General features: G+C 40.2%; 1 protein-coding gene and 1 long non-coding RNA gene across 2 annotated transcripts in view; one reads left to right on the forward strand and one right to left on the reverse strand.

Annotated features, from left to right (window-relative positions):
- The window catches only part of LOC129551007 (zona pellucida sperm-binding protein 3 receptor-like), a 57,474-nt gene extending 40,008 nt beyond the window's left edge, over positions 1–17,466 (forward strand). Inside the window, 2 exon segments of the mRNA XM_088845163.1 lie at positions 13,380–13,580; positions 16,716–17,466. Of these exon segments, the coding sequence (XP_088701289.1) occupies positions 13,380–13,580; positions 16,716–16,933 (419 nt within the window). The 3' untranslated portion in view covers positions 16,934–17,466.
- On the reverse strand, positions 269–19,192 carry LOC148775047 (uncharacterized). The gene is made up of 2 exons (XR_016039524.1): positions 17,855–19,192; positions 269–1,056 (listed from the first exon to the last, which is right to left on the reverse strand). It is a non-coding gene; the product is annotated as an uncharacterized LOC148775047 (long non-coding RNA).
- Positions 19,193–21,293: the final 2,101 nt, after the last annotated feature.

The following is a 21,293-nucleotide window of genomic DNA, read 5'->3' on the forward strand; positions in this document are numbered from 1 at the left end:
GCAAATTAGTAGGGGAGCTATTTTAAAGGTCATCCTGAAGACCGGGAGAGCTGAAAAATCATGTCCTTCATACTCTGCCCTTTCGAATTCAGCACCAAGTGAAAAATCAACTTAGGTATCAAATATGGGTATCACCTTCATAATTGGTAACCCTCCAGGGCGGCTGTCATTTGTATGGTAATCCAGATTGTTTAGATCTGTAACAACTCCAGGATACAACCTCCATTGTCTGTTTTGCAGACCTAATGAATAAAGAGACATAAATCCGTGAATTGAAAATGGTATATTTTACTTTTCATTAAAGCCTTTGGGCTAGTCTGGCCCCTTGTTCAGAGATGGTGGCTTCCCAGATGGCGCTAGTGGTAAAGAATCCATCTGCCAATGCAGGAGACATAAGAGATGTGGGTTCAATCAGAGGGTGGGGAAGATCCCCTGGAGGAGGGCATGACAACCCACTTCAGTGTTCTTGTCTGGAGAATCCCATGGGCAGAGGAGCCTGGTGGACTTCATGGGGTATGTCCATAGCGTCACAAAGGCACACAACTGAAACCACTTAGCGCACACACACACATACACACACAGTACCTTGTTTCTGCCTAGTGAAAAATGAATAAAAAATGTAGTATTCTGCTTCTTCTGAAGCAACTGAAAATATCGGTGGAGTCCACACTAGTGATGTCAGCAGGCCTACAGGATGAAAATAAAATCATACCAACATTTGTAGGTCAATAGTAAAAGGCACGGAAAAGGCAATGGCAAGCCACTCCAGTACTCTTGCCTAGAAAATCCCATGGACGGAGGAGCCTGGTAAGCTGCAGTCCGTGGGGTCGCTAAGGGTCGGACACGACTGAGCGACTTCACTTTCACTTTTCACCTTCACACATTTGAGAAGGAAATGGCAACCCACTCCAGTGTTCTTGCCTGGAGAATCCCAGGGACGGGGGAGCCTGGTGTGCTTTCGTCTATGGGGTCACACAGAGTCGGACATGACTGAAGTGACTTAGCAGCAGCAGCAGCAGTAAAAGGCAAGCAGAGATATCATGTTCACCTTCTTCTCTGGAAAAGCCAAAAGGGATGTTATGTTAGTATCAGTAATGACTCGGCTTCCTGGTCTAATACATATCTTTTACAGCAGTTAAAAATGCAGTGTCATTTACTATTTTGATTCAGTACAATGCTGAGGCAAGAGAGCATTGTTGTTATTCAGTTACTAAGTCATGTTGACTCTTTGGGACCGCATAGAGTATAGCTTGTTGGGCTTCCCTGTTCTTCACTATGTCCCTGAGTCTACTCAAACTCGTGTCCATTGAATCAGTGAAGCCAGCCAACCAATTCATCCTTTGTCATTCCCTTCTCTTGACCTCAATCTTTCTCAGCACCAGAGTCTTTTCCAATGAGTTGGCTTTTCCCATCAGGTGGTCAAAGTATTGGAGCTTCAGTTTCAGCTTCAGCATCAGTCCTTGCAGTGCATATTCAGGGTTGATTTCCTTTAGGATTGACTGGTTTGATCTCCTTGCAGTCCAAGGGACTCTCATGTGTCTTCCTCTGGCCTGTAAGAGCTGGAACTGACAGGACCTGAGGCTGGAAAGTTAGCAGGACTAGATTATGAAGGACCTTGTGTGTTTTCGGGAGTAAAGAATGTATGTGACGGGCAGACATCGAAACGCTTTAACCAAAGGAGTAAATGTGCTGCATTGTAGAAAGAGAAGTCTGGCTGTGGAGTGAGCAACAATTTGAAGTGGGACAGAACTTAACCCATAGACATCTGCTGCAGCTGTCCAGCCAAGTAGTGAGGCTGGTTTCAGGTGAGGCAATGGCAGTTGGCCTGAAGAGAAGTTGAGAAATCCTGAAGGAATTAAAGTGCCAGGACTGACAGGACTCGATGGCTGACGGCTGTGGGGGAGGGGGAGTTCGTTCAGTGCTTGTGATCCGGGATGCCCTGGCTGCCTCTACATCACAACCATCACATCAGTACTACTGGCCACTGACCCACCACCACGATCAGCCAGGAGCATAGGCCATTAGAAGAGGAAGATTTGGGGTCTTTGGAATTTGGACTTCAGGCTTTAGATATTGCTAAGGGTTTTTTTTTTTTTTTGAGATATAATTGACTTATAATACTAATTTCAGGTGTATATCAGTGGTTTGATATTTGTGTAAATACAGTGAAATGATCATAATAACTTTAGTGAACATCTCTCACCATACAAAGTTACAAAATAATTTTTCTTATGATGAAATGTTTTAAGTTCATTCTCCAAGCAACTTTCAAACATATATTACAGAGTTATTAACTCCAGGTGCCATGCTGAGCACTACATCCCCTGATTTATTTATCACTGGAAGTTTGTACCTTTTGACCCACTTCATTCATTTAGCCACCTCTGGCAACCACCAACCTATTACCTGGAACTAAGAAATTTTTTTTTTCGATTTTTTTCCACATTGAATCACATGACGGGACCTCATTTCACTGAGGAACTAGGAACTAGAAGGATATCATCCATTCTTAGTTGCTAAGTTGTTTCCGACCCTTTTCGACACCTTGGTCCGTAGACTGCCAGACTCCTCAGTCCATGGGATTTCCCAAACAAGAATACTGGCGTGGGTTGTTACTTCCTTCTCCAGGGATCTTCCAGACCCTGGGGTTGAATCCATGTCTCCTTCATTAGCAGGTAGTTTCTTTACCACTGAGCCACTTGGGAAGCCCACTAAAAGGATATACATAAAACTTTAAAAAGTTTTCTTTGTATGTTCTTGATGTAGGCTTGTATCAGGTCTCCCTGAGACCCATATATCAATAGTAGTCACATGATTATCACCATTTCTCTTTTATAATTCAGATATCCTTTTTATGCTTCTTTAGATATTGTCTGTCATCCACCTCAAGTTCCAAATGGAAACATTCTCTCTGAATTTAGATCCATCTATCACTACGAAGACTCTGTTCTGTTTAGCTGCAAGAAAGGCTATATCCTCAATGGCAGCAATTTAATCCATTGTGGTGCTGATGATGAGTGGCATCCTTCTCCTCCCACTTGTGAACTCAGTGAGTATGCACCAAAGGGATTTTCATAATTGGCATCTAAAGTTATCCAGGAATATGGGTGCAGCATGCTCACAGGTACAACCCCACTTAAATCTCAAGAGTCATTTTACATTAGATTTGTACTTTTCTCTAATTTTCTCATGTCAGGAGAAAGGTTTGATTTATTATTTTTTCTGCTAGTAATTTCTTCATGTTATCTGTCTGAGGATTTTGTGTACCTATAACATGATTTTGACGAGTGACATCATAGATATTGCAGATTTATTAATTCCTAACAAAAATATTTCGGTAGACACTAGTGAAGTGTCTCATCCTCATGAAATAAACATATCCTGAGAATTTTTTGAAAGATGGAGGTAAAATTGCTTCAAGATTTTTCTTTTTAAAGTTTGCACAGAGATGCTCTATGGGCTGATGTTGGCCTTGATACCTTGAAGTTGTAAATACATACAGATAGGTCGTCATATGAATGATACTTATTGTTAACATTCATAAAACACTTTCTGTATATCAAGCAATGCTCTAAATATACAACTTTCAATTAATTCAATTACTTAATATTTGCTGCATATTCAGTCTTGGGTTAGGAAGATCGCTGGAGGAGGAAATGGCAACTCACTCCAGTATTCTTGCTTAAAAAATCACAAGGACAGTGAAGTCTGGTGGGTATAGTCCAAAGGATTGCAGAGTCGGACACAACTGGTTGACTAGACACACACACACATGATCCTAAGAGGTAGTTACTATCTCTTTTAAAATTTTTAAAATTTCGTTTTAATGATGGAAAAAGAAATGAGGAAGTAACCAGCACAAGCTGAATTAGTTAGGGGTGGAAGCCACTGCTACATTGTGGTTTATTCAATCCCTTCTATCATCACAAGGAATTAGGTTACATTTTACATATGTAGTGAAAAATTTTGATAGGTATGCAAATTGACAGTTGTTCCATTGCTAAGTCATGTCTAGCTCTTTGCAACCCCATGAACTACAGCATGCCAGGGTCTTCTGTCCTCTACTATCTCTGGGAATTTGCTCAAATTCAGTCAGTGATGCTATCTAACCATCTCATCCTTTGCCACCCAATTCTTCTTTTGCCTTCAGTCTTTCCCAGTGTCAAGGTCTTTTCTAATGAACCAGCTCTTAACATCAGGTGGTCAAAGTATTGAAGCTTCAGCTTCAGCCACAGCCCTTCCAATGAGTTGGACTGTGAAGAAAGCTGATTGCCGAAGAATTGATGCTTTTGAACTGTGGTGCTGGAGAAGACTCTTGAGAGTCCCTTGGACTGCAAGGAAATCCAACCAGTCCATTCTAAAGGAGATCAATCCTGGGTGTTCATTGGGAGGACTGATGCTAAAGCTGAAACTCCAATACTTTGGCCACCTCATGCGACGAGTTGACTCACTGGAAAAGAATCTGATGCTGGGAGGGATTGGAGGTAGGAGACGGGGACGACAGAGAATGAGATGGCTGGATGGCATCACCGACTCTGTGGACATGAGTCTGAGTGAACTCCGGGAGTTGGTGATGGACAGGGAGGCCTGGCATGCTGTGGTTCATGGGGTCGCAAAGAGTCGGACACGACTAAGCGACTGAACTGAACTGAACTGAATCCTTTAGGATTGACTCATTTGGTCTCCTTGCAGTCCCAGGGACTCTCGAGTCTTCTCTAGCACCACAATTTGAAAGCATCAAATTTCAAATAGAAGGAGCAAACAGCCTTCTCTATGGACCAACTCTCACATCCATATATGACTACTGGAAAAAACACAGCTTTGACTATGTGGACCTTTGTTGGCAAAGCGATGTCTCTGATTTTTAATATGCTGTCTAGGTTTGTGATAGCTTTTCTTCCAAGCAGCAGGCATCTTTTAATTTCATGGCTGCAGTCCCTGACCACAGTGATTTTGGAGCCCAAGAAAATAAAGTCTGTCACTGTTTCCATTGTTTCCCCATCTATTTGCCCATGAAGTGATGGGACCAGATGTTGTGATCTTAGTTATTTGAATGTTGAGTTTAAAATCAGCTTTTTCACTCTCTTCTTTCACCCTCATCAAGAGGCTCTTTAGTTCCTCTTCACTTTCTGCCATTAGAGTGGTATCATCTGCATATCTGAGGTTGTTTTGGTTCCAGCTTGTGATTCTTTCAGCCTGACATTTTGCATTATGTACTCTGCATATAAGTTAAATAAGCAGGGTGACAATATACAGCTTTGTCATTCTCCTTTCCCAGTTTTCAGCCATTCCATTGTTCCTTGTCTGGTTGTAACTGTTGCTTCTTGACCCACATACAGGATTCTCAGGAGACAGGTAAGGTGGTTTGATATTCCCATCTTTTTAAGAATTTTCCACATTTTGTTGTGACCCACACACTCAAAGGCTTTCACATAGACTACGAAGCAGAAGTTTTTATGGAACTCCCTTGCTTTCTCTATGATGTACTGAATGCTGTCAATTTGAATCCAGCCAGTACATCTGGAAGTTCTCAGTTCATATACTTCTGAAGCCTAGCTTGAGGGATTTTGAGCATAACCTTGCAAGCATGTGAAATGAGCACAGTTGTTCAGTAGTTTGAGCATTCTTTGGCACTGCCCTTCTTTGGGATTAGATTGAAAACTGAGCTTTTCTAGTCCTATAGCCACTGCTGATTTTTTCAAATTTACTGGCATATTGAGTGCAGCACTTCAACAGCATCATCTTTTAGGATGTTAAATAGCTCAGTTGGGATTCTATCACATGCACCTAACCTTGTTCATAGTAATGCTTCCTAAGTCCTAAGGTCCACTTGACTTCACACTCCAGTATATCTGATTCTAGATGAGTGACCATACCATCATGGTTATCAGGGTTTTAAGACCATCTTTGTATAGTTCTTCTGTGTATTCTTGCCATCTCTTCTTAATCTCTTCTGCTTCTGTTAGGTCCTTACCATTCTTGTCCTTTATTACGCCCATCCTTGCATATGTTCCCTTGGTGTCTCCAGTTTTCTTGACGAGATCTCTCGTCTTTCCTATTCTGTTGCTTTCCTTGATTTCTTTGCATTGCTCATTTGAGAAGGCTTTCTTATCTCTCCTTGCTCTCCTCTAGAACTGTGCTTTCATTTGGGTATGTCTTTCACTTTCTCCCTGGCGTTTTACTTCTCTTCTTTCCTCAGCTGTTTGTAAGGCTTCCTCAGACAACCACTTTGCCTTTTTGCATTTACTTTTCTTTGGGATGGTTTTGGTCACTGCCTCCTGTACAATGTTATGAACCGCTGTCTGTAGTTCTTCAGGCATTCTTTCTACCAGATCTAACCCCTTGGATCTATTCATCACCTCTACTGTGTAATCATAAGGGATTTGATTTAGGTCATACCTGCCACCTCATGCGATGAGTTAACTCACTGGAAAAGACTCTGATGCTGGGAGGGATTGGGGGCGGGAGGAGACGGGGATGACAGAGGTGGCTGGATGGCATCACCAACTCGATGGACGTGAGTTTGAGTGAACTCCGGGAGTTGGTGATGGACAGGGAGGCCTGGCGTGCTGTGATTCATGGGTTTGCAAAGAATCGGACACGACTGAGCGGCTGAACTGAAATGAACTGAACTGAACTGAGTGACTTAGTGGTTTCCCCTACTTTTTTCAATTTAAGCCTGAATTTTACAAGGAGCTCATGCTGTGAACCACAGTCAGCTCCAGGTCTTGTTTTTACTGTCTGTATAGAGATTCTCCATCTTTGGCTGCAAAGTATATATTCAATCTGATTTTGGTATTGACCATAAGGTAATGTCCATGTGCAGAGTCATCTTTTGGGTTGTTGGAAAAGCTGTTTGGTATGACCAGTGTGTTCTCTTGACGAAACTTGTTAGCCTTTTCCCTGCTTCATTCTGTACTCCAAAGCCAAACTCATCTGTTATTCCAGGTATCTCTGTACTTCCTCCTTTTGCATTCTATGAAGAAAAGAACATCATTTTTTGATGTTAGTTATAGAAAGTGTTGTATGTCTTCATCGAACCAGTCAGCTTCAACTTCTTAAGCATTAGTGGTTGGGGCATAGATTTGGATTACTGTGAAACTGAATGGTTTGCCTTGGAAACAAACTGGTATCATTCTGTTACTTTTGAGATTGCACGCACGTCCTGCATTTCATACTCTTTTGTTTGACTATGAGGGCTACTCCATTTCCTCTAAAAGATTCTTGCTCGTAGTAGCAAATAGAATAGTCATCTGAATTAAGGATCAGCTGGTAAAGAATTTGCCTGCAATGCGGGAGACCTGGGTCCTATCCCTGGGTTTGGAAGATCCCCTAGAGAAGGGAAAGGGTACCCATGCCAGTATTCTGGCCTGGAGAATTTCATGGACTGTATAGTCCATGGGGTCGTGAAGAGTCCGACACAACTGAGTGACTTTCACTTTCTGAGTTAAATTTGCCCATGGTCAACCATTTTAGTTCACTGATTCGTCAGATTTCGATGTTTACTCTTCCATCTCCTGTTTGACCACGTCCAATTTACCTTGATTCATGGACCTAACTTCCAGGTTCCTATGCAGTAGGTCCTTTATGGCATTGGACTTTACTTTCATCACCAGACACATCCACAATGGAGTGTCATTTCTGCCTTGGCCCAGCTACTTCATTCTTTCTAGAGCTATTAGTAACTGCCCTTCACTCTTCCCTAGTAGCATACTGAAAAGCTTTTGCCCTAGAGGGCTCAACTTCTGGTGTCATAGCTTTTTGCTTTTTTCGTACTCTTCCTGGAGTTCTCAAGGCAAGAATACTGGAGTGGATTGTCGCTTCCTTCTCCAGCAGTTCACTTTTTGTCAGAACTCTTGACTAGATGCCTGTTTTGGGTGGCCCTGCATGGCATGGCTTATCATTTCATTGAGTTAGGCAAATCTTTTCACCAGGAGAACAAGGCTGTGTTTCGTGAAGGAGCTACATGACAGACATGTATCCTGTCTTCAGTCCATGTCTTTGGCATCATATTCAGTACGGGGAAAAAGCAAAATCCAAAAGCTAAGTGGGGGCAAAGTTCAAGCTCAAATCATGAAGTTACTGGTGACAATGTTATAGTATCTAAGGGACACTACAACTTCTATTGTAATTCCCCTTTAGGCAAGATCTGGGCCTCCTTATCTGGTCTAGGGAACATAGTCTCAGGAGTTAGGTCCTCCCATAGAAGGAAGAAAGCCTTGAGCAGAAACGTAGAGACTTTTTCATAGATGAGACACCCTCGCCGTCTCTTCCTCTACCTCCTTTTCCTCTGGGAAAAGTGAGCAAGGAGGTCAGGGATCAGTGGATGCTCTTCTGGTCTTAGATAGGATGTTGGGAAATGAGGAAAATTACTCCATTCAGACTACAAGAATTCTGTCATTTTGTAAGTGACATCATGGAGGCCCGGACTACATGGATTCCATACAGTTAGATTTTAATATATTATGTAGAGACGAATAATGAGCAGTCCTGGTTTAGATCAACCTACTGAGAAATCAATATTCAAAATGAGGAATTAACTAAATACATTTGAAAAGAATGATATTCATAATATGACTATGATTCTATTGGGAGAAATAGGGCATATTTTATTAATAAAAAGACAAAATTAAAAGCGTATTTAAAGAAGAATAGGAGGGTGAATAAATAGCACCTTTGAGGAATCTACCCTAATGAACAGAAAAAACAGCTAATATATTAGTTTCTCATATATAAATAGATGCTCACAGATGCTTAAAAATCTACTTGTTTTCTAAGTTAGGTTTAAAGTTTCACTGACTGCTATTTTAAAAACAAAAATCTTTTTACCGTCTATAAATCATAAGATGAGAAGTTGTATATCCAAGTTGTCACAAATGTGCTATATCCATATATTGGTAATTGATGATATTTATGGATAAATTATAACCTGATATGAATGTCAGGTATTACTATGACATTTTAAGGCTTATTTTGAAAAATTAAGAAGTTTGACAGATACAGAGATAATTCTAGATTTATTTTCAATTAGAGAGCTAGAGTATTTTATTCTAAATTATTTAAAAAGAAATCTAGTGTAGGAAGTGTTATCTGAGAGAAAATTTCTACAGATTTAAAAAGTATATTTATTTGATGCATATTAATATATGTACATTTGTATCTCTGTGTGAGCATGTATAACTAAATGACTATATTATACACCTGAAACTAACATAACATTGTAAATCAATACATTTCAATTAAAGTAAAATAAAATAAATATATATTTATTATATTTTCCTTATGTCAGCTTTTTAGAACATTTCAAATTAGGTATTTTTTTTTACAGCTTTATTTTTTTTCTGACATGCAATAAAGTACATACATGTAGAGTATGTAAGTCTATCAATTTGACATGTGTGCACTTTTGAAATTATCAGTACAATCAAGATAATGAATATATCAATTTGCCTGAAAAGTTTTCACATGCTTCTTTGTAATTTCTTTCTCAAGCCCTTCCCTCACTGTCCCCAGAAGATCACTGCTCTTCTTTTATAGACTGGTTCACATTTTCTAGAATTTTATACAGATGAAATAATATGCTATTTTGTAAGGCTTTTTTCATTCAGCACAATTATTTTCAAATTCATGTGATTATGTACATCAATAATTTATTCCTTTTTGTTGCTGAATAGTATTCCATGGTATAAATATCCCACAGATGTTCAGCTATTTCCTGACTGAAGGACAAGTGAAGGGAAAAACTTTCTACTTATTTACATATTTACCATTTTTGATGCTCTTCATCCTTTGTGTAGATAGAGGTTTCTATCTGATATCATCTTCCTTTTGCTTGAATTACTTCCACCAATATTTCCTATAATTTAGACATGCTGGTAATAAATTCTTTTAGGTTTAAATGTGTGAAAAAAATTTAGTTTACCTTTGTGTTTGGAAGATATTTTTTCTGAATAGAGAATTCTAGATTGATTGTTTGTTTCTTTTGCTACTCTAAAAATATTGCTTCTATTGTCTTCTTTTTAAAATTGCTTATTTATTTGGCTGCATTGGGTCTTAGTTGCAGCAAGTGGGACCTTCGCTGTGGCATGCGGGGTCTTTTTGTTGCGGTGGTCAGGTTTCTCTCTGGATATTGCATGTGGTCTCCCACGTGTGCAGGCTCAGTAGTTGTGGGGTGTGTATGGGGAGCTTACTTGCCCCATTGCACGTGGGATATTAGTTCCCCAAACAAGGATTGAACCTGAGTCCTCTGCATTGAAAGGCAGATTCTTAACCATTGGATCACTGGGGAAGTCCCTATTGTCTTTTTTTTTTTTTAACTTTTGTTGAAGTATCATTGGTTTATAGCATTCTATGTTTGATGTATGCAATCGTATATTTCAACTTTGGCATATACTGCAGCACGCTCACCACCAGAATTTGAGTTCACACTCATCACCGTACAGTTTGTCTCTTTCCCAGTTTTGCCCTGCCTCCACCTCTTTTCCTCTGGTAGCCACTACTCTGTTCTTTGCAGCCACTGTTTGTTTTGTTCATATAGTTTGTTTGGTTTTTATATTTCACATATAAGTGAAACCATACAACACTTTCTTTCCAACAAGATGTTTGTTGTCAGCCTTGTTCTTTGCTCCTCTATATTTAGGGTGCCTTTTTTCTTTAGAAAGATTAAAAAAAAACCATTTTTTATCTTTGATTTTCAGAAATTTGATTATGATATGTTGTACCTTCATTCAGTTTTCTGTTTTTTGTCACTGGAGTTTGTTGAGTTTATTTAATCTATGGGTTAATAATTTTCACAAAACTTGATAAATTATAACCATTATTTACTCAAATATTTTTCACCTGTCTTCCCTTCTTTCTTTCAGGGGTTCTGCTTATGCATGTATGAAACCACCTGAAATTGCTTCACAATTCATTGTAGCTCTGATTCTTTTTTTCCCAGTCTTTTGATCTCTTGGTATTTCATTGTGAATAATTGCTATGTGTTCAAATTTCTTAATCTTTTCTTTCAGGGTGTCTAATATAATGTAAATCTGACTAAATTTTTTCTTTTTGTACTTTCAAACACTCATCTGTTAAGTGAGACCTCTCAGCTACAACTTTTTATTTCTAAAAGTTTAAGCTGGGTATTTTAAAATATTTTAATGTCTCTACTTGATATGTTCAATCTCTCATCTATATACTTAAATATATGAAATATAGTTATAATAACCATTTTAGTGTCTTTATTTTCTAATTATATCACATGTGTCATTTTAGGGTTTGTTTCTATTGATTGCATTTTCTCTTCGTTATGTGTTATATTTTCTTTACCTCTTTGTATCTGTAGTAGTTTTAAAGTTGAATGCCAGACATTTTGAATGTGATGTTTTTGTGCTGGATATTTTTGCATTTGTTGAAAATATCTTTGAGTTTAGTCTGGGATATAGTTAAATTATTTGGAAGCTGGTTATCTTGAGGCTTGCTTTTTAGCTTTGTCTAGAGGAGCCTGGCAGTCCGTGGGGTTGCTAAGGGTCGGACACGACTGAGCGACTTCACTTTCACTTTTCACTTTCACACATTGGAGAAGGAAATGGCAACCCACTCCAGTGGTCTTGCCTGGAGAATCCCAGGGATGGTGGAGCCTGGTGGGCTTCCGTCTGTGGGGTCACACAGAGTCGGACACGACTGAAGTGACTTAGCAGCAGCAGCAGCAGCAGAGGGATCAGAGAAACCCCCTGCAAAGACAATATTATTCTGATTATTTTATCAGTTCCCCACAAAATATGAAGCTTTTCAGTCTATCTGGTGGTAAAATGAGCTATATTCAGACCTGAGTGAATATAGATATTGTTCTTTCTGCTCTTTGGGGTTCTTTGTTGGTTATTTGCTTACATGTAGCTGAAACTTACCATGTAGCTGAAAACTTGGAGGGATCCTCTGAAGATTTGCAGTGCTCTGTTTCTGATCAGACATTTTCTCTTTGCTACTCTGCCCTGTGAATGCTGACCTCTCTGGACTCCCTTCTCTGTTTCCTTAACAACTTTCAGGGAGAGGCAGAGTTTCTGCCTTGGCTCTCCCTTCTCGATGCTGAAGCCTGAAAACTTTCAGACTGTGACCATCAAAGAGCTTTTCTCATTTGCTTCCTCACTACTGGGGACCAGTGTCTTGTTACTGCTTGAAACTTAATGTCAAAAAACATTTCGCTTAGTTTGTCTTTTCCCCCTTTGCCCTTCTTAAATTGTTTTAGGCTGAGAGTGAATCCGATCCTTGTTATTCCATCTTGATCAGAAGCAGACATTCAAATAAAGGTTCTAAAGTATTCTTTCTCCTCAATTTTACAAAAAAAGAAGAAAAAACCCTGACCTCAAGCAATGACTAAATTTCACCCTGTGTATTACCTCTAAAGCTGATATAAAACTGTAAAAACATTTATTTCTTCATCCTTGAGAAGAGAGAGAGGTATATATGGATCAATAAAGTTTTGCCAAGAGGTATATGTTAATAGGCAGTTGCAATCATTCTGGATGTGGTAACCCCAAGGAAGATCACAAAAAGATGAATTAAGAATTTATTATTGTTCATGAAAAAAATGCTGAAAATTAAAATCTTATACAGGCTTCCTTTAGCACTTAAGTTTTACAACATTTTTGTTGAAGACTAACACACAGAAGAGAGCTCAGCAAACACACCTATGTAACCGCTGAGACGCATCCCCATGGCTTTAGCCAGTCATCAGTCACATTTTCCTATCCAAAGGCAAATGTTCGGCTGACTTACAACATATATTTTAGAGCTTTATATAAACAGAATGATTTGGTGTTTGTACTTTGCTTCTTTTGATCACATTATGTTTGTGATATTCACATTCTGGATTGAAGCTCTGGCATGTTTATTTTTATACCTGTTTATTACTCCCTTGTAACACATATATAATTGAGTTATTCATTCTCTTCTTGATGGGCATTTGGATTGTTTCCAGTTTAGAGTGATTAAGAATAATGCTGCTTTTAGTATTCTTGTATGTCTGTGGGTGCACAGATGTGTGCCGGATAGACATCCAAGAGTGAAACTGCTGTGACATAAGGTTAAATGTTCATAAATAGCAGATAATATCAAAGTTTTAAAAATAGTAGTCTATATGATCTCAGTCCTTGAAATTTATTGAGACTTCTTTCATTGCAAAGCATGAAGTAATTTTTTGCAAATGTTTAGCATGTACTTGAAGTGTATTTTGCAATTTTGGGGTGCAAATTTGAAATTTTTTGAATTTATTAATGGTGTTATTCAAATCTGCATCCATTTCCATGCTGACTTCTTATCAATTTTATCAGTTCCTGAGACAGGTTTGCATGTCTCCCTGATGATTTTCTTAAACATGAGCATCACTTTTTATTTATCAGAGGTATACTGCTCAACACAAGGGATGGAGACTATTAGAATCACAAGTGAAAAGAGAGGTTTTCCTGATAGGAGTGAGTTTACCAGTGAGGACCATATTTCATAAACATGTGATGGAGGCTATAACCCTGTTTCTCCTGATGGAACAAGTGTATGCCAAGAAGATGGCACATGAAAGCCTGAAATGCCACCATGTAAAAAAAGTTAAGAATAGTGAGATAACTTTTCAAAAGTATTCTACAGATTTCTCAAATGGTCCCACTTGGTTCCACAAATGATCATAGTACTTAATACCAGGTGACTTTGGGGTTGTTCTTTTCAGAAATATTGTGCAAAGGTGGTTGCAGATATTATACATACCACTAGTGCCATGCAAGGAGCTATAGAACGAAGTTTATCAGTTGGAAAACATACAAACAAAAAGTCTTATGAGAAAAGTTTTCTTGCAAGAGAAAATAGCACAGTTGATAAAATCCCCCTCAAAGTCTCATTTTCTCATTTTTCCTGCATATATAGTGTGTAAGCACTGTGGCTGATGTTCCGGTAAAGAGAGACGCCACCCTGCAAAGCTCTGTATTTATAAGTCAAGAGGGCAAGAAGCATTTATAAACTTATGTAACAATGGAAGCTCCCACGGTGAGGAGTTGACTTAGAAAGGGGAGCCTTTGAAGTCTAGTGACATTTCTTTCTCTAACTCAGTCTTGCTGATTCATGTTTGTTTAAATGCCAGAAAGGAGAAGAGATGAGTACCTAGGGCTAGAAAGATCTGTCTCTAATCAGGTTAAGAAATGGAATGTCATCATTGTGGAAGATTCTTCACACCAACACGATAGAGATTATTGGGTACCATAGTTTGGGTTACTCTGAAAGCCAAGCTTGACAAAATGACTGGAGTACCAGTGGTTCATTTTGGATGTGCTTGGCTCCAAAAGTGGGAACTAGATCTTGGGGAGCAGGGGTGCAGGATGACATGGAGACAGGGAAAAAAAGGAAGAGATAAGTATTGTAAACAGTAGGTGCTCAATTCTTTGAGCCCACTAAGTATAAGGAATGCCTTTCAAAATTGTCTGTTTGAAGGATGGGAGACTGGGGTGTTTATCCACTGCTTTCGGTCTCCCATCAGTTTAGGGTTGCTCTGAGGGCAGTAACTGTCCCCTCTTCAATTCCAACTTATAGTTCTCCAGCTTCAGAGAAGGCCCAAGGCAGGAAAACAGATTTACTGTGAATGCTTTCTGTAGAATACCATCCATACAAACATAAGCTTGTGTAAACTGTGTATCCCGGCTGAGACGGTAAACAGAAGTGGAGCAGGGGACGTCACATGGGTGCAGAAGCATTTATACCACTCCAACCCATTTATGCCCCATTTACTTGTACTCTATCACTGACTAAAGAACTGGCTGGCTGCAGTCTCTCAAAAATCTCTCAAAGGGAGGGATAGTGGCACGTCACTTCTGATCGTGAGGCTATAGTTGATATGAATCATCTTCCTTTGCTACCACCCACTCTACATTTTTCTCACCTTTAGCTACCACTTGAGTTGGCTTAGGTTGTTTGCTGGATGGGATAACCAACTTTTATATCTGAGGAATGAGACTTCTTGATGTCTATGGGCTATTACATGTGCTAGTTATTTTATTTTTAGAAAACAGAGCATCCCCAAATCCCCTTCACTTAGTTTTAACCTTAGGAAGAAATTATGCTTCAACATAGGCCTTCCTCTGGCATGCCCACGCCTCTAAATTTATTGCAATTTTTCATATAAAATTGTGAAACTGCAGACAATTCCCTTCCGGTGTTTTTACCCAAACATTTCTTTTCCTTGTTTCAACAGGTAAGTGACTAAGTTGTAAAACATAGTTATTACACTCTTATGGTGGTATTGTTGTTGTGAGAAAGTTAAGGCTTGTTTGGAAATCCTGCACTTATTCAGAGTCTTTGTAATTTTTCACAGTTGAATATTTTCTTTTTTCAGCCTGATGTCGATTGAGAACAATTCTAGTTTAATATGACTTTCTGTGAATAATTTATGCTTTCATGCCAAGTGGGAGAATTCCCTCAGCCTACATTGCTTATATTCACACACATTTTCTTCTAGCTTCTCAGCTTAAACGCAGTAGATATTTTTGAGCTGTGGCAATTTATCCTGAGAAAAGGATATGAATGGGAAGACTGAAATCTCCTATAAGTCACCTGGATTTAGGAGAGTCCTGTTAATCTGAAACTATGAACTCACACTGTTCCCTCTCTCTCACCATCCCGGTTTGCAGTTCACCTCCCAGAAGTGCCCATGGACTCTACAAGGGAGATATTTTATATATACATTTTATTTTTTTATTAGACTTAAAAGCTTAAGATTTTGCATTCCTTTTCAACTTTTCTTCTGATGTCCAGTTAAATCTCTCTGTCACTTAAATTCTCATCCATCCTCTAAAACCCAGTTTTCAGTTCTATTTTCAAGATAATTTCAGAGAGTTATACAGTGTTCACTGATCTCCCACATCTTTTATCATTTCACAGTTTTTTCATTTTGAGATAATTTCAGACTTAAACTGCAAAACCAGCACAGAATATTTTCATATGCTCTTCATTCAGATTCCTCCAACATTAACATCTAACATAACCACAATTTGATGATCAAAATAAAGAAATCAACATTGAAACTACGTACCTTATTCAAAGCTTTCACTTTGTTCCACTAATGCTCTTGATTTGTTGTAAGATTAAGCCTTCCATTAGGTTTTTGTTTTAACTGTAGTTTTTTATTTTTTAAAAAGCTTTATCATTTTATAGGCGTTTTATAAACTTGCTCCAGCAAAACTGAGAGGAGTATACAGAGGTCTCCTCTTGGGAGTTTCTCACATGCGTTCCTGCCTCTGCACATGTATACTCCTCCCCGTTAGCAACATCTCACCAGCCAGAACTAGCAAGAGATTTTAACACCTTCTCATCCTAAAGCTATATGAATGTAATGAAGTATATGTTCTGGCTGGAGAGACTAAAATCTTCTGCAAGTCTTGACGCTAGTCACCTTCACCTTTTCACTGACAAGGAGGTGAAAGGGGAACTTCAAGAATGAAGCTAAAGACCTGAAAATTCACTGTCAACCATAATGACTTAATCAATTGTTTTTTACCCTAAACCTTTTTCTTTTCTTTCTTTATTTTTTAAATAAAATTGCATATATTTAAGGCATTTAAAAAAAAAGATATTATAGAACAATTTACAAGACCTGAGTATAACTTATGAACAGACTTTCTCATCATTCTGATTGTTAAATGCTGTTATATTGCCTTTTATTGAGAAACAGTGTGCTCAAAAATATGTTTCCCTTACAGTTACGTGTTTGAAACCGGAGGTAGAAAATGGAAAGCTGTCCGTGGATAAGGAAAAGTATGTTGCGTCTGAGAATGTCACCGTCCAGTGTAACTCTGGGTTTAGTTTGGTCGGTCCCCAGAGTATCACTTGCTCAGAGAATACAACCTGGCACCCAACTGTGCCCACATGTCACTGGGTAAACTGTACAATTGTATGTTCTTGTGCCTTCAAACCTTAAAAATTGCACCTCCCCCAAACCAGCACAGGTGAGATCTGACTTTGTCAGGATGTATAAACGACTCACCAAAATTACCACCACTTTCCACCTTGAAGCACTGTGGTGCGCTGGCAGAGGCAACGTTCCCTGCTAGATTTGGTGGGTTCCCATGGTCCCAGGTATTCTTACCCTTGGCTTTACATTTTATGTGATAAACGCTGCTTGCTCCATTACTTGTTGGTCATTAGAATTACTCCTCGGTTGTCCTTTCAGGGGTGCTCTAGGTCTCCTTCGCATCTCTGCATCTTTTCTGCTTCACCGGTGCTTGGCTGCTGCTCAGAACAGGTGTGGGCTTGGCCCGAATGGTCACGTTTGCTAGGATGCAGTCTTTCTTGATATCCTACTCATCTATCCATCCACTGGACAAGCTTGCATTTGTCAGTAATGCCTCTTAAATCCTCTTGACTCCTTTGCCTCCTCTTTTCTTTAAATCACTTTTAGGAAGTCTGTGAGCAAGTGCACACAAGCAGACACTTCAGGCAGTGTCTCCCACGCCTGCAGGATATGAAAACGACCCTAGAGTTGTATAAATTGTCTTTAAGGAGCAGATGTTTTTTCTTGAAGGATACCCTGGCCAGCCCTCCAATTCTTCCAACCTTTTCTTTAAGCAGAATATGATTTGTGTAGGTCAGGGCTTGGAATTAGGCAGATGCCCTGTACATTTACTTCCCTCATAGCTCAGTTGGTAAAGACTCTGTCAGTGCAGGAGACCCGGGTTTGATTCCTGGGTTGGGAAGATCCCCTTGGAGAAGGAAATGGCAACCCACTCCAGTATTCTTGCCTGGAGAATCCCATTGACAGAGGAGCCTGGCGGGCTAGTCCATGGGGTCACAAGAGTTGGACACGACTTAGTGACTAAACCCCGCCCCCAACCCCCGGTACCTTCAAAAGCCGCCTCCTGGACCCGGGCCTTTCTCTGACAGCAGCAGCATTCTAGGTGCTTGCCTATCCTCAGCTGCGTGGCCTCCCATGTTCAGTGTGCACCTCTTCTGCAGGACTTGGGGAGCGGGAGACCACCGGGCTTTGGAGCTAGAGCTGATCCCAGTCACCAGCAAAGCCTTTAGGGTGGAGGGAAGCTTTTTTGAAAGTCATCCTGAGGTGGCAGCTTTAAACTAGTGACAATCAGCCCCTGTTTGCACTTGCTGCCTGATAGGACGGAGAAGGCAATGGCAAGCCACTCCAGTACTATTGCCTAGAAAATCCCATGGATGGAGGAACTTGGTAGGCTGCAGTCCATGGGGTCGCTAAGGGTCAGACACGACTGAGCGACTTCACTTTCACTTTTCACTTTCACACATTGGAGAAGGAAATGGCAACCCACTCCAGTGTTCTTGCCTGGAGAATCCCAGGGACGGGGGAGCCTGGTGGGCTTCCGTCTATGGGGTCACACAGAGTCGGACATGACTGAAGTGACTTAGCAGCAGCAGCAGCAGCCTGATAGGAGCTTCTCTTAAACAACTGGAAGGACAGAGTCAAGTTTAAGAACAGCACTAAGACATTTCCTTGAAAAGAGGAAAGAAAGGGGTTATTTTTGCCTTTAGATCAATGTACAGAGTCTCTGGTCAACAAATGCGCTGTTCCTTATGCACCATCACTCGTTGTAATGTGTTTTGGCTTGGAGAGCTGGGATTCTGATGATTGCTACTGAAACTGTGTGATTTCTGATTATCTAGACTTTTCTGGTCCAAACATTTGACCTTCTGGACTTGAAGCACTGGTGAATTAAATGAGCCTTTCCCAAATATCGCATTGCCTCTGTTGTTCCTGTGTCACGGCCGGTGTTCCACGCACAGCAAAGCAAAGCTTACAGGGGAACAGACCTCAGATCCACAGCCCTGAGGGCACAGGGCTTGGCATTTATGAAGCAAGGAAAGAGGGAGCTGGGAGTTTTGAGGCACGGGGAGCATGTGGAGTGTGCAGAAAGGCGCCTGGGAAGAGGCGTAGCCATTGTCATCTGCACAGGTGCACCTAAGCTACAGGCCTCTGCAGGTTCAAAATGTCACCAAGTGGACACTGGTGCGTGCCCAGTTGGGGGTCAGTGGTCCTATCCAGTGTCGACCAGCGTATGTCCAACCAGATGCAACTGATTCCGCGTCCCTGGGAAACAGTGGGTAAACATCTGATTGTTTTGGCTCCATGCTCCTTGGGGGACATGCAAGTCTTTTGTTGTAACAATTAAAATGACCTCCTTTATACCCATGGCTGATTCATGTTGATGTATAGCAGAAACCAACACCATATTGTAATTATCCTTCAATTAATAATAAATAAAATTTAAAAAATGACCTTGACTAGATGAAATGGATTTAACTAATGACTACTCATGGGTTCACAAGTCATCTTGGTTAGTATGTCACATAGAATATGACACATTTCTAGCACAAAAATCTACAAATGTCTGCAACTAAGTTCTTTTTTTTTCTGGTACCTCAGAAAGAATGCAAGCCAGGAAATTCAAAAGGTGTTTATAAGTTACCTTTGCTTGAATTCTTTTACTCCACATCTCAACATATCCAAACGCTACCTACTCTTTATCAACAGAATAGGGTACAAAACTTTTTGGATTCTCAAAGTAAAACATTTCTGTAACTAGAAACCAAAGAAATAAAACAACAACAACAAAAACACTGAAAGTGCAGAAGTCCTTTGTGGCTTGCTTGTTACTAACTCAGCACTCTATCCCTGCAAAGGGTTCCACTATTCTCACTTTTAACAGCACAAATTGGTTTTATGTTATTTAACTTTACAGAAAGGGCATAATACATTGTGTATTCTTTCTTTCACTACTTTTCCCACTAAATACTGTATTTGTGAGATTCATCTATGTTGTATGTAGTTAAGGTTCATTCACTTCCATTTCTATTAAGTATTTCACTATTGTATGATTATATCACAATTTACATATTTATTCTATTTTTAATGGACATTTATTTTCAATTTTCTTGGCTATGAACATTTTTTCATGTGTCTTTTGCTGAACATATGTATTCTTGTTGCACAAATACCTAAGGATGGAATTGCTGGATCATAAGGGGTATGTACCCTTGTACTGCAAGGAGATCCAACCAGTCCATTCTAAAGGAGATCAATCCTGGGTGTTCATTGGAAGGACTGATGCTAAAGCTGAAACTGCAATACTTTGGCCACCTCATGCGATGAGTTGACTCACTGGAAAAGACTCTGATGCTGGGAAAGGTTGGGGGCGGGAGGAGAAGGGGACGACGGAGAATGAGATGGCTGGATGGCATCACCGCCTCGATGGACATGAGTTTGAGTGAACTCCGGGAGTTGGTGATGGACAGGGAGGCCTGGCGTGCTGTGATTCATGGAGTCGCGGAGAGTCGGACACGACTGAGCGACTGAACTGAACTGAAGAGGTGTGTATGTATTTGTTCAGCAGCTTTCCAAAGTGGCTGTACCAAATTGCATCCCTCCCTACACCCCCTACTCCTTACTTCAATCCCTGCCAGAACCTGCCTGGTTACCAGTGCAAGCTGTGTTCCTTTTCTTTCCTTCCATTTTTACATCTCTGATCCTTTAATGAAGCTTTCTAGAATTACCTATCAGATGTATTTCTTGCACTCAAATTCGGTCTCAAGAACTACTTGTCAGACTACGGCAAACAGCAAATTCTTATTCATTCATATATTTTGTTTATTCAGCAGGTGTTGAGGTGATCTTTTCACAGAGAGTTGGGCTTAAAAATGTTTTTAAGACCTATTCCTGTCCTTCCTACTTATTTAAGAAAATAAATACGTATTTTCTTCACTCTTTTGCATAAACTTAGAATTTCTGAACTGAAAATATCAGATCCCATTCTACTTCCAAACCCTCTTTAAACATGTGTGGAGAGTGAGGCTTGCAGTTTGTTGTTGTTTAGTTGCTGTGGGGAGACAGAAAATCAGCCAAGATGGCACGGTCAGGCTGTCTCGCCCCTACTTTTGTAAACAAACTGCTATGTAAGAGCTGAGATCATTTATAGCACACGGGCGCGTCGGGAGGTACTCGCTACAGCTACTTTGTGCTGTAAGGACACGTGAGCTTCACCTGGAAAGTGGTGGCATTACTGCTGCATCATGGCTGTGTCCTTTGGGTCAGCCACGAGAGGGGAGAATATAGCGAGTCTACTGCTATGACTGCTGCAGCAGCCGGGAGAGAATGCTGCTATGGCCGCTGTGCCAGCAGGAGAGAGGCTGTGCTGTGTTAGGTTATGCTATGGCTGTTGCTTGTAGGGAATAAACGTGCCTGCAGTTCCTGCCAACTCCTCCAATCTGCTTCCAGCCTCTCAGCTGGAGCCTTGCCTGCCCTGGTTTCAGCGAGC

This window comes from Moschus berezovskii, chromosome 17, assembly GCF_049115385.1.
Source record: "Moschus berezovskii isolate FMDL1 chromosome 17, NW_MosBer_1.0, whole genome shotgun sequence".
Taxonomy (NCBI): Eukaryota; Metazoa; Chordata; class Mammalia; order Artiodactyla; family Moschidae; genus Moschus; species Moschus berezovskii.